The sequence below is a fragment of the Anguilla rostrata genome, chromosome 11 (genome assembly GCF_018555375.3).
Source record: "Anguilla rostrata isolate EN2019 chromosome 11, ASM1855537v3, whole genome shotgun sequence".
Taxonomy (NCBI): Eukaryota; Metazoa; Chordata; class Actinopteri; order Anguilliformes; family Anguillidae; genus Anguilla; species Anguilla rostrata.
In genome coordinates this window covers 3,654,667-3,671,076 of record NC_057943.1, presented here as the reverse complement: position 1 = coordinate 3,671,076, position 16,410 = coordinate 3,654,667, and the positions used below count along the sequence as shown (strand labels likewise).

The following is a 16,410-nucleotide window of genomic DNA, read 5'->3' as shown; positions in this document are numbered from 1 at the left end:
GCGAGAGAGAGACAGACAGAGGAAGGGAGAGAGAGAGAGAGAGAGAGAGAGAGACGGGTAGTTTCAATCCCCCCCCCCCCCCACATTCCCGCACTACCTCTCTCCCATGTCTCTGGGCTTTAGCTCTACTCTGGCCCTGAATCCAACAGCCATTTTCCTTCTGCCAGACTAAACTTTCCACTAAACTTACACTGCGCCACCAAAAACTCCCAGCTCTGTTCATTAGTGCCGCCATTATCCTCTGGACACCATTTTAGACTCCCGTTGACATATACACTTTTTAATCATTAACACCGCTTCCTAATGGCAATTGTAAAACATGTTATCAACACTTTTTAAAATGAAGAAAGCACTAGTAAAAGGTGTCTGCCTTGCTCTGAGGCTCTCCGTGTGCTGAATAAGTACAGTGGAGTCATACGGCTCCTAGAGAGATGGGCAATGGACAGGGACATTCCTGGGGGGTCATCCAGGGGGTGGGGCAGCCCTGGACACTCGGTCTAGTGAGGGGGGTCACCAGACAGGGAAACAGGACAGAGTGGATCCATAGAGGGGGGGGGGGGCATAGAAGGGAGGGTCCATAGAGAGGGGGGGGCTGGTCCATAAAGGGGGGGTCTATAGGGGGTCCATAGAGTGGGGGGGGTGGCATAGAAGGGAGGGTCCATAGAGAGGGGGGGGGTTGGTCCATAGAGAGGGGGGGGTCTATAGAGGGGGTCCATAGAGTGGGGGCGGGGTGGTTTTCAGGGTGTGAGAAGCAGGGGCTCACCTCTCCGTCACACAAAGCTATTTTTAACCATCCAATGCCAGCGCCACTCCTCACCCGCGGCCAATAGGAGCGCTCGCCACCCGTCCCCGGCGACGCAAACGGGGTCGCGAATACTTCCGCGGCAACAATCCCTCCGGCTCGCCGGACGCGAGCCCCAACTCGCCCCGTTCAGGGGCTGCTTAAAGTTCACTCTCACCCCCCCGGAGACTAAAGGGTTAAAGGAGCCCAGCGGCGCCCGACGCTCAGCCACTGATCTCGCGTGCCTACCGTGATTTCAGCTGACTGCCGACAGTGTTCCCCTACCGCAGCCATTTAAGAGAAGCCTCAGGTAAAACACCTGAACCTTCATTTTTTTTTTTTTTTTTTTTTGGGGGGGGGGGGGGGGGGCGGGGGTTTGTGAAGTGAGTGGGGGATGGGGGTGCAAAAAGGGAACCTGTATAACTGTACCAGTCTGGAATTTCTTATCCAAAATGTACGCCGTGAACTCTTAAAAGAAAGCTCATCTTTGTCCAAGAGAGGTAGACAAAAGTGCTTACACATTTGAATTCAGTTCTCCCGTGACCAATCAAATCCAAGTTATGTCATGACTGACAGGAGCCTCAGCCCTTCTTTCCCCGCCCCCAGGCGATAGTTTAAGCTCACAATCTGATTGGTTTGGTTCAGAAACACAAGTGGGGAGGAAATGAGAAACTTTTCTCTCCATTTATGACTGAGCTGAACTGGATACATTTTATAATCTCGCCCTTGCAATATTATAAACAATCTTTGATGACATTCTTAAAGGGATAGTTCACTTCCTGGAGTTATTTAACATAATTTCAGTTTTAATGAAATTTTTTATTTATTGGCATAACATTGTCATGCAAGCAGCGCTGGAGTTACTTGAAGTGCATTTTCTTCCTTTAAACCGTGAACTTGCAAATACTCGTATTCCAGCCATTATACAGCCGGCAGATCATCAGAAACTTCCATGAGCATGCAAAATATCCATCATCACACACACAAAAAAACTGGAAACATACACTAAAACTGAAATAATATTTACAGAAAAACTCTAGAAAGTGAACTACCCTTTTAAGAAATAAAGGGAAAAACAACTTCTCTGAAGGAAATGTCAGTGCAAAGAGGGTCTACGTTATCATCGTAAAGCCCGTGGACCGTCTCCTGCTCTTCCCATTAAGAAGCACGCATGTGCCTTAACCTCCCTCAAGAAACGTCCCGGGACACCAAATTCCACCAACGTTGCTAATTAGCGGAAAATGCCTTTTTTTTCTCGACAAAGTGGACGCTTGCCAAAGACTGGGAGACGGTGTTGGGCCCAATGAAAGGAGCGCACATGTTTAGGCAGAACTGGTTTTCCTGCGTACTGCTGTGAGGACCTCACTTCAGAAAGCAATTAAGTAACCCGAAAGGAAGAAGAATGGCGGCCATTTCATACAAATCCCTGTGCGATGGGAGCATGAGGCAGAAAATGTCGCAAGATCAGTCAACAAAGCTGTGGAAACGACACTGAATATCAATAAAGTTGCATGATTTCATATCGGAATTAAGAACCTAAATATTGACATCATCACATTGTTGTTCAGTGGCGCTTCTTTGAGCAGTCGGCAACCATCTTCGCAAGGCTTTGACAGTCTTTCGGTGTATCGCATTTCATTTGTTTCATAATGAAAGAAGCCGCCTCATTTAAAATCAACGGTTACAAAAAAACCCCCCAAAAAAACCAAGCTGTTTACTAGGGAACTTATTTTTGTTGAAAGGGTCAACTGAAGGAAAAAAAAGACAAGTTTCTTCTTACTGAATAAACACGGAAAGACGGTTGGTGAGTTGGATTTGTTATGCTGAACGTTAAAACAAACAACACTCGGTATATAACACTCAGCTGGATTTCCTAAGGAATGCAGCACATTTGATTCCACAAAGCTAAGAGAAGTGAGCGAAGTTCAAGAGGCACTGCATAGACTGCCATATACACACACAGACACACACTCCCACACACATACACAAACACGCACACACACATACACAAACACACATGCATACACACACACACACTCCCACACACATACACACACAGACACACACTCCCACACACATACACAAACACGCACACACACACACATGCATACACACACACACACACATGCATACACACACACACACACACACACACTCCCACACACACACACACACATGCATACACACACGCATAAACACAAACACACACACGCATACACACACACACAGTATGGAAATGGCTACTTGTGTGTAATCTAATCTCTCTACCAGATGGCTTTTATATGAGCACGGGGGCGGTTATAAACTTCTTAAAGGGTATGTCTGCCCAGTTAAAGGCATAACTTCAGCTTCATTTTTCCAGAGGGCGAGGTCATCAGATCTTTCACAGAAAGGGGGGGGGGGGCAAATTCTTCAAAGTTAGTTTTCCCTTGTGTTCACTGCCAACAAGGGGGGGGGGGGTGGTAGATAACACAAACCTACAAAGAAACAAATTAGAAGCTTCAAGCCAACAGCTAACAACACTCTTTTATTCTTCCTAGCGTGCACCCCAGGATCTATCATGACCATCCAGGCCGCTTGCAGGGCGTGTAGGAGTTGATTACTGTGCATACAGCAAAGTGAGTGATAAAAAAAATAATAATAATAATAATTAAAAATATATATATATATATTTCATGCATGCAGTGTTAGTTTCTTAAAACGCTTTTTGTTTGTTCATACAGGCAAAGTCAAAACGATGCACCCGCCTCGTTACAATGAGACATTTTCCCGACGTCGGCCAAAAGACAGAGCTGCGCGGTCTGTGTTGTGCCGGGACCCGGAGAGGTGCTGACTCAGCCGGTCAGCCAATCAGAGCACCGAACTGCCCAGCGGGGAGGACAATCTAGCACTCCGCTGCTGCTGCTTCCCGTTAACCTTTCACTCTTCCTGCGATTCACTATTCACACTGGCCCTCAGACGGCTATAGCACGACTCGTTAGCCTTCTGCTGCGAGCCAGACCAGACAAACATCTCTGCACCTGGAGTAGAGACTTGGCTGGGAAGCTCAGGTGAAAGGCATCGGTGGGCCGCCAGGGGAGAAGGCTGACGATAACTCCCTGGCATCGTGATGGGGACACTGTGCTCTGTAATGAGTGCCTTTTTTTAGCAATATACACTGGGTCTTCAGCAGCCTTTAAGGTATTTTTGGGGGGTTCCTGGCCAGATTTCATATGCAATGACTATATAGATATGGAAATATATATATATATTTTCAATATATATAACCATTTTTAAGCTATAATGGGGGTCCCCTTGAGCCAGGGTGGGGGGCCCCATATCAGAAAAGATTGAAGGCCCCTGGCATACAGGGACACCTGACACACCTGGTGCTCACCTAAAATCCACTGGTACTCATCAGCATGAGGGATGAGAACCTCAGCAGTCTACCTGGGATTTACCTCAAAGCCGCGTATCCAAGGTGCTCGTCAACCTGTATGACCCCCCCGGTGCCATGGCAACAAAAACAATCCTCTTAATCTGAATACCGAGGAAAAGGTTTAATCTCGATATTGCATTCATTCACCGTCAATGTTCGTTCAAAGAGGAATTCACAGCTATGAAAGCAGATCGTAAACATCTTCGAGATCCCTGGATAAATGATGCAATATAAACCCATCATATAGGCTACCATAACCATAAAAGCTTGCCTCCTCCCCCCCAACCCCTATTCTACTCATTTTCATAAACGCTAAAATTAAACGACATTTTCTAACTAGCGAATTGTGTCTCAAGTCTAAATACCCAGGTGAGAACAAAAAGTTGGACCACGTGCACAAGCCCATCATAGGAGAATGGCTAAAAATGCACTTGGCTGCAATAAAGTCAACAACGATATAAAGATCTGACACTAGGTAGTAGGAAAGGCAATAAAATCAGCATACTTTAAATCTTGTGAAAATCTGAGGCTACTCGGGTTGGTTTTTATTTAGTAATACGTTCGTCTTGACAATCTCAACCTGATGCCGTACTTTTGAACAATAAAGAAAGTTCACATTTGTGTCCACTGTCTGAGGAACATAATGGCAACCAGAGGATTGTATTAAGAGGGTATTACTGAGATACGTCGTTTAAATTTGACCTGAAACAGATGTTTTCATTTAACAATATGTGATTATATGGGCGCATATATGATCTATGTCCCATATGATTGCTTCATCTAATACTTAAAGTGGTTCATGCATGTTACTCACAGGTGAACTATGAATGTTCTACCTGTACTTTTTCAGTCGCATACCTTACTTCACACGGAATGTGAAATGATCCTCCTTTCTCACCTTCCTGCTCGCTGATTGATTAGAAGCCTTTTACTGATGGCCATCCAAGTTTCCACATGTAGAATCGGGAAGAATATTCTGGACTAAATCTGTTCATGACCAGCTCATATTGGTAGATCATGTGCCTTTTTTTTGGGCCAATGCTCTGGTCGCCTTTAATGGAACCATTTCGCACTAGCATTTAAATTATTGGTATAACAGACACAGTCTTGGTTTCTTGTATAAAACCCCAATTTCCTTTCATTTTGCCAACTGTGACCTGTTTGTCTATGAATTGAAAATAACCTTCGCAAAAACTGTACTCTATATTTGATAATTAATAAGACAAAAAGCAAAAAAATCTGCTTTCAGCATCAAATGCAAAACTTGCAACATGCAATCAAGGTCTGAAGTTCTGCTCTTCGATTTAAAAAAATGTCATGATAGAGATGCAAGGAGATAAAGACGTCCAAAGCTTTAAACCTTCTGGGAATGTAAAAATGAACTCATGCTCTGTTCCTTACTCCGTTGCATAAGTTTGTTGGCTGTGTGGCTGGGTGGAGACTCTGATTTGGCTCCAGTTAGGGTGGGGTCCAGGCCGGCCCGTACACACTGTGTGCTAGCTGGGCTCAGAAGGTCAGGACCGACCCGTACAGGAAACAGCATGTTTATCCTGGCTCAGCGTCACATCTGCTACAATGTGTTGTCCGGGAAAGGTTAAAGGTCAAGTTGTGTGGGGCTGACAGGTTGCGTTCGGTGCTTCTAAAAGGGCACTGATGTACTGTGAGCTTCGGACGTGGAGCGGAGAGACAGGAAGTCATAGTTTTTCGGCAAAAGGAAACCGGCACCTGCTCCCTCCCTGTGCAGCGTTAGCGCCTCAGCGCAGCGTTAGCGCCTCAGCACAGCGATCGCAGCGTTTGCGCCTCAGCGGAGCGATCGCAGCATTAGCGCCTCAGCGCAGCGTTAGCGCCTCAGCGGAGTGATCGCAGCGTTAGCGCCTCAGCGCAGTGTTAGCGCCTCAGCGAAGCGATCGCAACGTTAGTGCCTCAGCGCAGTGTTAGCGCCTCAGCGCAGCGTTAGCGCCTCAGCGCAGCGTTAGCGCCTCAGTGCAGTGTTAGCGCCTCAGCGCAGTGTTAGCGCCTCAGCGCAGCATTAGCGCCTCAGCGCAGCATTAGCGCCTCAGCACAGCGATCGCAGCGTTAGCACCTCAGCGCAGTGTTAGCGCCTAGCAGCGTCGAGCGTTAGCGCCTCGAGCGCAGCGTTAGCCCTCAGCGCAGGTTAGCGCCTCAGCGCAGCAGTTAGCGCCTCAGCGAGCGTTAGCGCTAAGCGACGGGTTAGCGCCTCAGCGCAGTGTTAGCGCCTCAGCGCAGCGTTAGCGCCTCAGCACAGCGATCGCAGCGTTAGCGCCTCAGCACAGCGATCGCAGCGTTAGCGCCTCAGCGCAGCGTTAGCGCCTCAGCACAGCGATCGCAGCGTTAGCGCCTCAGTGCAGTGTTAGCGTCTTAGCGGAGCGATCGCAGTTCTTGCACACAATCTGTGGTATGAGACACAGAAGGGGTGAGAGGCTGGTGCTGGCGAGATCCTGATAGAGTGCAGAAGGAGGCTTCTCTTTGGTCCATACACACACACACACACACACACAGACACACACACGCGCAGACAGTCTAGCAAACGTGCACATACACACACGTGCATGCACACATACACACACACACACACAGAGTTTCTATTTGAACAGATCACGGACCAGGGGGGTGATTGAGACGCAAATTTATCCGACATAAATCCCATTATTTACTCGGACTGAGCATTAAACTGTCCGGTCGGGACCACAAACCGGATAAATTATTTTAAAACCGGACATTCCGGTGGAGAGCCGGACATCTGGCAACCCCTGTCTGGACGATGCAGGGAAAACACCAGCCTACACTTGAAATAAGAATCAGTTAAACTGGAGCTCCTCAGGTATAGAAAATCACTGTCAGTTAGGTTTTTAAAAGCTGGGCACATGACACCATGAACAGATACAGGTATTAACGAGAATTAATTACCAAAAAGGTGCCATCGACTTGGGATCACTGACAAACACTAAGAGAAGTGGAAAGTGTCACTGAGTTTATAAATAAGACAAATGGTCACCGAAGTGACTTAATCAAGAGATTCAAGTCAGACCTTCGGTCCTGCAATATACTTAGCTGCATGCTCTTTACAATTAATTTAATTGGGACCACAAACACAAACACACACACACACTATATACATCACATGTTAAATAGACAGGCAGAAGGTTTTCATTTAATAAGGAATGCATTAAGAGGCACTATTTAAGTGATATTTAGATGTGAATATGCAGTTCTATGTATATTGTATATTGCGTTGGTCAAAAATTAGTAGATGGTTCACTTCAATGATGACATCATTATTCTATACAGGTGCACCTGGCGTAAAATGGCAGTGTACCCTTGAGCAAGGTGCTTCAGCATCAATCCAGCTGTATAAACGGATGCTATGTGAAAGGTTGTCCGGACAAGAGCGTCGGCTAAATGTCTGTAATGTAAATGAAATGTAATGTAAAACTGATCTGCAGTTCATTCATCAGAGCAGGTGTGGGAGCACCTCCAGGTAAGGCCACACCTGGGTGCCACCCAGAGGGGCAGCCATAAATTTTTGGAGAAACACGCTAGGCGTGAAATTTACGGCACTGTTTGCTGCAAAGAGCCTTCGGACGATGCAGTCTTTCAGTCAGCCTAAAATATTACTGGACATCACACACTCCAGTTCCCGCTATCACAACCTGCAGTGGTGTACCTGAGCTGAAGTACCTGTGCTGCAGGTAAGCATCGGCCACATGACAACATGCAGACAGGTGTGAAGGTAAACGCAGTGAGTGACAGTAGCAGAAATGGGCAGAATCCGTTTCTGGTTTTCATAACAACTTCCGGCCTTAAGTGCATACCTGGCCCTTAAATTTATACCACCTGACATTACAGCTCCATTTTTTGATAGGCGCATGAAGAAAAGTGTTCTTGTGTCCGTATACGAAACTTTTTACTGTGCTCTAATCTACACGTGAACCAGGGTTGGTGTATAAAGCCAATCGGCTCATTCGGCCAAGGTAACTAGTGGGAACAAAAACCAGCAAACACACCGGCCCTCCGGGACCAGAACTGCCCATCCCCTGTAGCACAACCTTCTGACATTCCATTAGTACCAATAGACACTAGCAGACCCACTTCACACACTTGGAGGACCAAGTAAGGCTTTTGCCAAAAAGAGCTTTTAATTGCTACATAGTCACCAGACGAAAAACCAGTTTCAAAGAATGTTCATCCTGTGTAGCAGCACCAACACCAATTTCTCACTATCCATTTTTGGAAAATTTAATTGTAGCTGGATTCTAGGGAATTCATCAGGTCTAACAATTAAGGCCCTCTGTTGGTTGTTCATAGAGCCTGAATCCCACACTTTAATTTAATTTTGAGCTGCCTTCATAATTTGTAGACAAACACTAGGCTACTGGAAGAAAAAATAACTGTCAAACTGGGATGAAAAGAGACTTGCAATTAATCCCAGTGTGCCACCATTATTACTTCAGTTATTTTTTTTTAATTTTTTGCTACACCTGGGTGTTCCTCACTGTCAGATGCAAGGACTCACTTTACTGGTGAAACAGCATTGGCAGCTTGTAGCGGAGACGTGGACTCTGTGACACTGATGTGCCCCAGTAAGTTAGGGGTCAGCATCAGACTGGACGGTGCTCCAGGTGCGTCGTCTCTACCTGGCTGGGCTTCATCGCCGAACAGAGCGCCTCGCCTGCGGCTGACCCTCTGCACCGGGCCCAAGGTCAACACGGAAAAGACTCTTCCAAACTGCTTTCAGGTGCGCGGCACAGACGGGTTTCCATGTGAACGAGAAGGCAATCCAGCTCCAGCACACACAGACCGCGCTATAATAGTGTCCCTTCTGAAATTTCAACTTACTACTATTTTTTTTTTAATTCTTGCCATTTTTTTGTGTCCGGCTTAAAATCTGAAATTCTTTCCGACGCATTTGAGGATACGTGGGGGAGTTCAGGCAGAAATAAAACGCTACTTAAATTCCCATTCTCAACAGCAGCGAAAAAAAACTAAAATGCAACATTCTGAGAACACAGATGATTCGTACAGACATATCACACCCTTCCATACCCTGCAATGCATTTTAATTTAAAATCAATGTGTGATATACATGACACTACGTATACAGCACAGTACAAAATAAATATCTACATGCCACCCCTTCAAGGGTCATTTCCCTTCAAATTTCAGCACCAATTGAACGTTTATCAACTAAATTTGATTTAACTGGAATTTAATTAATGCACTGCGTGCAATTCTTTCTCCTTCATTAGCTTAGCCTACAGTGCGAGCAGCTCTTACATCCTTAAGACTGATTTTTTTTTTTTTAAACACAGGTAGGTACATTACCATTCCCAGTATTATTGTATTATTTTATGTATTTTCTTAACAAGATGGCAGCATGCAGTGCCTAATGACACGGTCAGCAGTGTGGAAATAAGCACTACATGCAGTCATCTGGAAAGAAAATTAATATGTGCGGATTTGCCAGTCATTACACAATATTCTGATTTCCATAACCCCCCTGGCATGGTGGCCAACACATAGCACATATCAGAGCTATCCCTTTTTTATCTTTTTTTCTGCAGTACAGAAAAATTCCACCAAACTATACTTATCATCATAAGGAATACTAATTGTGCCTACAGACACGCGGGATCTGTCTCACTCAGTTTGCCTTGGCTGCAAGACAGCGGTTCGCGTAAGCCAATGCATGCGGATTTCCATTTCGCCTTTTCAAGCCAGGATACAGACCCCTCCATTTTGAATCATGCATTGCATCTGAGCAACAAAAAAGAAAGAAAAAAAAAGACACAAATTTTGCTAAATCCTGGAAAGATTAAAAATGCCCTTTGGTGGCGCTCACTGTATTTGTGCCTGGGCTACAAAAAAATGGAAAAAATTATAATACGTTTTATTCACTAACTGCTCTCTAACCCATAGTTCACTACTGTTTACATTTCAGAATACTGGGCGCTAGCATTGCGGTGCTGGCACTGCCCAGAGCAGCAGCACCTGAGTGAAACTGTCTCTACCCCAGCGGCTGATTGGATTTCACAGTTTAGTGCTTGAGTAAACAGGCCGAACAGACAGACACACACGGGGGGGACACACACGAGCACCAATGTTAACACAAACACAGACTGGCTAACCGATGGTGACACAGAGCAAAAAAAACCACACACACACCCACATGTGCACACACACACGCACACACACACACACAGACAGGCACACACGCGCACGCGCGCGCACACACACACAGATACACACATACACACACAAACGCACATGCGCACAGGCACATGCACACACACATGTACAAACACACACACACACACATACACACAAACACACACACACAGACACAAACACACACACAGACAGACACGCACACACACACACATGCAGGCACACACACAAGCAGACACACACACAAACACACACACAAACATACACACACAAACACACACATGCAGGCACACACACACAGGCAGACACACACACAAACACACACACACACACACACATGCACACAAACACAGACACACACACACACACACATGCACACAAACAGCCCCATTGGCATCAGTACTGCCCCATTTTTCAGCTCCATGTGCATGTCTTGTCACAGTACGCACACACCCAAACGGATAATCGCACAGTTATGAAGTCGGACCTGTGACCACATCTGCTAAAAATCCGTTTTTGAAACCCTTCCCTCATTCTCGCCAGCTGTCCATCAAACTTTATCCCTCTGCACAGATTTTTAGTCTCTTCCGTGGAATAATGACTGCATTTCTGAAGGCCACCCTTGTTTGTTTTTAAATTGGCTAGCTGCATGGATCTCGGAGTGGAAAAATAATGTCATATCTATAGAGGCTACACCCTCTGAATGGTCTGTTATCAAATGCCTTTTTTTTTTTTTTTTTTTTACACTTCTTAGACACTTACAGTAGATGAATGCACACATTTTTCAGTATTTGTAGTCCGAAGGGATTGTACCCACAACCTTTGCGTTGTTAGCTCAATGCTCTACCAACCAACCCATAGGACAATCACGGACATCAACTAATATAAACATTCCACAGCTCGCTTGCTTATACTCTTTCTGCTGTCAGTGATGATCACAAAAATAAACGCCTAGCAACTGGTCTGCAGTGAAATAAGGTTTTTTTTTTGGTTGTTTTTTCTCAATGTCTTGAAGAGAAACCACCCTCACTCTCTAATTCACAGCTGTCTGATTTTATTACGCTCTTCTTGTTGTAGGGGCTGCACCAATTTTCTATCATCACTGCCAAACCCGTTCTGTCACCGCTAAGATTCCAACAATTTAAGCGTGTTGCGCACAAGCACCTGCATCCTCCCAAAATATGGGCGGCCAGCCAAAGCGTTTCTTATTCCAGCGAGCGATACGTCAGCTGAGCTCGGACTGTTAGCAGTTAGCGCACAGCACAGCGGGGCGGCGCACAGGCATGAAATGAGCCCTGGCCAATGGGATGGGGGGCTGTGGGGGTTGGGGGGGGGGGGGGGCTGGCGGGGGCGGGGAATGGGCATGGGGGGGGGCGAGGGGAGCGGCGTGGGGGGGGGGGGAGTGGGCATGGGGGGGCGGGGGGATACTTTCCCAGTTGAAGCCCTCCATCCCTGGCTGGGTAACATTGGGGGGGGGGGGGGGTGGGGAATTATTCCTGGTAATTATCGTGCGCAGACCCGGTCGCTAGCCGGCACAAACACACCGATGCAGTCGTTTAGGGCCACAACCAACCCCGGGCCCAGAGGTGAGGTGGGAAAATCCACATTCAGAAAGAACAACGGCCTCTCCACAGCATACTCTTACAATCACCTACGTTAGTTTATATAGCACAATTCTCCAGCCAGGAGTTGGAACTAATTAGTGAAATCGAGTTCATAGGTGGAAGAAACACATGGCGGGACTTTTACTTTCTGACTACCAGACTTTCCACCTGTGCCTGAGCAATTCAAGTTTTTTAATGTATTTTTTATGTGACTTAGTGATTCATGCTGGAGCTGCACCAATACACTCTGCACAAGTACCTCGACTGTACAAGTTCATCAGGTAAACTCTAAAGGTGACACATTACCTGTCCATTTTACCACTGTGTTTGCCCACTCAAATGCTCAATCTAATATTATCAGCATCATAGTGGTTTCATAATACAGTGATACTATTTTGTTGACTATTCCCCATCAGAGGCTGTAAATTTGGAAATTTATAACATTCCTATAACTGAAATAGCCCATTTGATGCGAATAGTCAATAACTCCAATACATATTACATCGACACACGTCAAATGACTTGCTTTAGTTACGGCCCTTCACCCCTTTTAAACTTAACTGATAGGCTGCTTCCTTGTTCTTGAAGCGTGTGAAAGGAAGAAACACGAGAAAGGTTACTGAATAAGACGGATAACCGCGATTGCAATCAGTACTACAGGAAGAAGAGACTGAATTGTCGCTTTTACAGAGGCAAGCACGGTCGCATCAATCGGCAATGCTTTCAAGCAAAGGGAAACAGCCAGGAAACAGGCGTCTCACAAATAATGCTCTGGTGAAAGTTTTCCTTTTACGGTGACGGAACCCACGTTTAGGCAATTCAGGTTTTCAGTTAACTGGTTGAGGGAATTTATACGCAGATGCATTTTTTAAATCACAACAGCCAACAAAATTCTAAGACATGTCCCGACCGAATTTAAAAGAGAAAACAACTGCACGCTTAGGTCACGACAGTTTATTATAGGCCTAGAATTTAGACGCGGATATATACCGGCCAGCAGTCTACAACATTGACGACGTAGAAATGACGGTTGCCTTTCAAGGTTGGAGGAGAGACACGACGGAGTCCTTGTAAATTTAATGATCATTCGACACACATTTTTGCAGGCCATACCTGCTCATGCAGTTGAGATCATGTTATATTTCAGGAAAATAAATAAACTAGCTTGATAATTCGAGTTTCCTTATATGATATATTTCGTTATAGTCTTTACAATTAATTAATTTCTTAATTTCAACAAGGTAGATATTTTCGTTTTAGCTTGGGGGCAGACAACTACAGACAAAGACACATTCACACAAAAAAAAACAATGACAACAATAATAAAGCATAAAATAAAAAAAATAAAATAACTGTCTGACGGGGGGTTAACTGCTACACTACACAAAAAGTAGCCGAACAGCTTGGTTTGCTTGTTTTGCTGAATAAGCAACTGCTGCAGCCAGACTGTCAACAGAATGACAAGATCAACCTGAATTCTCAAATTATCTTGATGCAAACCCGCTAAGGCACGAAGCACGCAGATAAGGATTACAATCCAGAGAAGACGATACTGTGCCGCTGTAAAGCGGAACTCACCTATTCTTCGCAGTGGCGGTTGAGGACTCGGCAAGCCGCTGCTGATGTGGTAAGAGAACCGCATTGTTTTGAACTGGCTGGAGTATGAATTCTGTGTCTCTGCGGGCGACAGCGGCGGGCTAAAGCTGATCAAAGCGCTCTTTGGTCGGTTCAGCTGCATACCTGGACAGTTACACAGGTATAAAATATATTTGGTTATCTCCGCGTAAAAAAAACAAACAAAAGTGATAGCTACAAGATTAGATTCCAGGTTCCAGGTGATTAATCCTCCGAGGAAAGCTGCTCTTCGACGTGGTCAGCCACCAGGCGCCCACTTGAGCTGCCTGTCCTGGTAGTCACTTTACTCGCTTGGTCGGCCCGTTTTGGGCTGCTGGTCGCGAAGAACGGTCTCCCCACCAAACTGCAGTGTCCAGCCAGCATGCGCTCTTGCAGCACTCCACAACTGAATATCCCATCAAATCCTCCAAGAAAAACGTAAAACGCCATCAAATAACTTAAAATAACCCCCTCTTACTGTGGCAATCGAATCGAGACCATTACATTATGGATGGATAATTACGTCCAATTTGTATGACCCGTTGGCTTAACTGCAATCCTTCGCTTTCAAGCACTATGTAGCGATAGACATGCTACGTCTACACTCTGTAGTCTAATCGCCGAGGTAGGCGACTCCAAAAGTGTTTACACTAGTTTCGGCTAAATAAATCGACAGATATGAATAAAGACTAGCCTATGCGATTTTGCCATAGCATCAACATGTCACAACCTGTATACAGCGCATGGATGTGCCTAATTTAATTCCTCGTCCAGATACAAAATGCTGAAATGGATTACCAATTCCAGCATCTTCGTCCCAGCCCGACAATTCTAAATGGTTCATGGGGAACAGTTTCAAACTTTTCCTGAAAACAAAGGCACACGCAGAATGACCTCGCCAGCCGCTGAATATGCTCCTTAAAAGAAACCCGGTTTAGATTCTTCATCCCGATGCACTTGGGTTAGGCTACTGAAATTTAGTTCTTAAGTCCTCCGGTGAAATGTGTCTCGTATGACTTCTTTCGCTGGAAACTACTAATCTAATAACAAATTAAGTGGATACAAAAGGCATGTAAATATTTATGGGAAACACGGTAAATAAATTTCACAGGGAAAAGTTGACCGGACGTCTACGTTAACGTTAAACGACAGCTTCAGGCTTTCAGACATCGACCTGGCTTCGGCTTTCTCCCGTTTCCCCTCCAAACGTAACCCAAAATATGCAAACTCAGCTGTTGCTGCCCAAATCCAATTCAGACTTCGCCGAGAACTCCAAACGCTCCATTTGAGCGTTCATTGTTTAAAAAAAAGAAGTTATCCCTTTTTAATTTATCTAATTTTGGACGCCTTTTTTCCCCGTCGACTCAGTCCCATCTCAGTTCTTTTCCGTTAGCATCCGTCTGCTTATCCATTCTTTGTGTGAAACTTTGACGACACAGTCAAACTGCAATTTCTGCGTGCGTTAAACTTACTCCCCCCTCCCCTCGGCTGTTTTCCCTGCTCCTGTGTGAGCGTTAGCTCGCCGACATCCGAAACCCAGTCTCACCCCCCTCCTCCACCATCTCCCTTTTTTTCCCCCGAAAGTCTGTTTCTCATTTGGAGTTTTTTTTTCCCCTTGGAGGGTTTGTGCATGAAATTTGATCCTTCAAAAAACGTCGAAAAGATTCTAATTTCTCTCAGGAATGGCGTGCAGCTGCCGTTATCCGAAACCCAGGGCTACACTTTTTTTTGTGCGCGTGTCTGTAACTGTCATTGGTTGAAAATGTATTCTATAGACTGAATTAAAACGCGCGTAATTGAAGGCTGTGGAAGAGAACGAGAAGGAATGCAATGAGGAGGAAAACATATTGCGCCTCGTGGATGGACTCATTCGACTTGACCCAGATTGTTCCAGTTACCAATAAGGAGAAACGTTTAAAATATACCAACTGAACTTTTTTTGAAAGGTGGCCTGTTTAAATGTATGACCAAATATTGTGATACATTTCTTAATTTCCTACTTGCATATCTGACTTTTTTCCCCCTTTTGGTAAAGGCCAATCACCTGGGTCTATTCACTGGAATTTCCTGTCAGTGTTTACATTCTATTTGAGTCTGTGCAGGTTTAGTCACTCTAGACTGTACCAGCTGCACACTGTGGAAGCTCGTATGCTGCTGAACAAAGAAGGCCTGGAATCTGGTTCCATTGATATGATCGCATGGAATGAGATATACTGAGAATATACTGAGGATATAATGTGAGAATGGTGGTATGATTGTTTTGAAAAATATTGCTTATGGCTTTTGTGCAGTTACATAAGGATGTTGTCCTCATCAACAAGTTTCAGTGTTATTTATTTTACACAATTTTTGTTGTATTTATTATAATAATGATTTTGTTCTATTTATAATAATGGGGACTATTCTGTCAGTAAAATGTCAATATCTGTGGATGCAGATATATTTTTGAAAATGATGTGTGCATGTATGTATGTATATATCCTTTTAACAAGTATGAATAACAGTGACCTTGACGCTTGGTTTCAGTTGAAGTTCCAAATTGACATTTACTTACAAAAATGTTTTATTTTCTTTAATTGCAAAATATATCTGTGATTTCTGCTGTGATTTAAGTTATGAAGCGGTATTATTGGTGCCTAACCAGCAGGTGTCAGCCATGTCTAAGAATTCATAGGAAGTTTGCAATATCTATTTTTGTCATTTGGAGAAATTTCCTGTGCACCATGCATCTGAGGTTGAGGCTGTAACACTAACATTACACCTTATTTTGATATCAGAATGTGATTTGCTTGATTGTTACTTATTGG

General features: G+C 44.9%; 1 protein-coding gene across 1 annotated transcript in view; it reads right to left on the bottom strand.

Annotated features, from left to right (window-relative positions):
- fgd1 (FYVE, RhoGEF and PH domain containing 1) overlaps positions 1 to 15,132 on the bottom strand; it is a 63,359-nt gene extending 48,227 nt beyond the window's left edge. Inside the window, exon 1 of the mRNA XM_064300545.1 lies at positions 13,568 to 15,132. Within this exon, the coding sequence (XP_064156615.1) occupies positions 13,568 to 13,727 (160 nt within the window). The 5' untranslated portion in view covers positions 13,728 to 15,132. The remainder of the gene's footprint in view (positions 1 to 13,567) is intronic.
- Between the last annotated feature and the right edge of the window lie 1,278 nt (positions 15,133 to 16,410).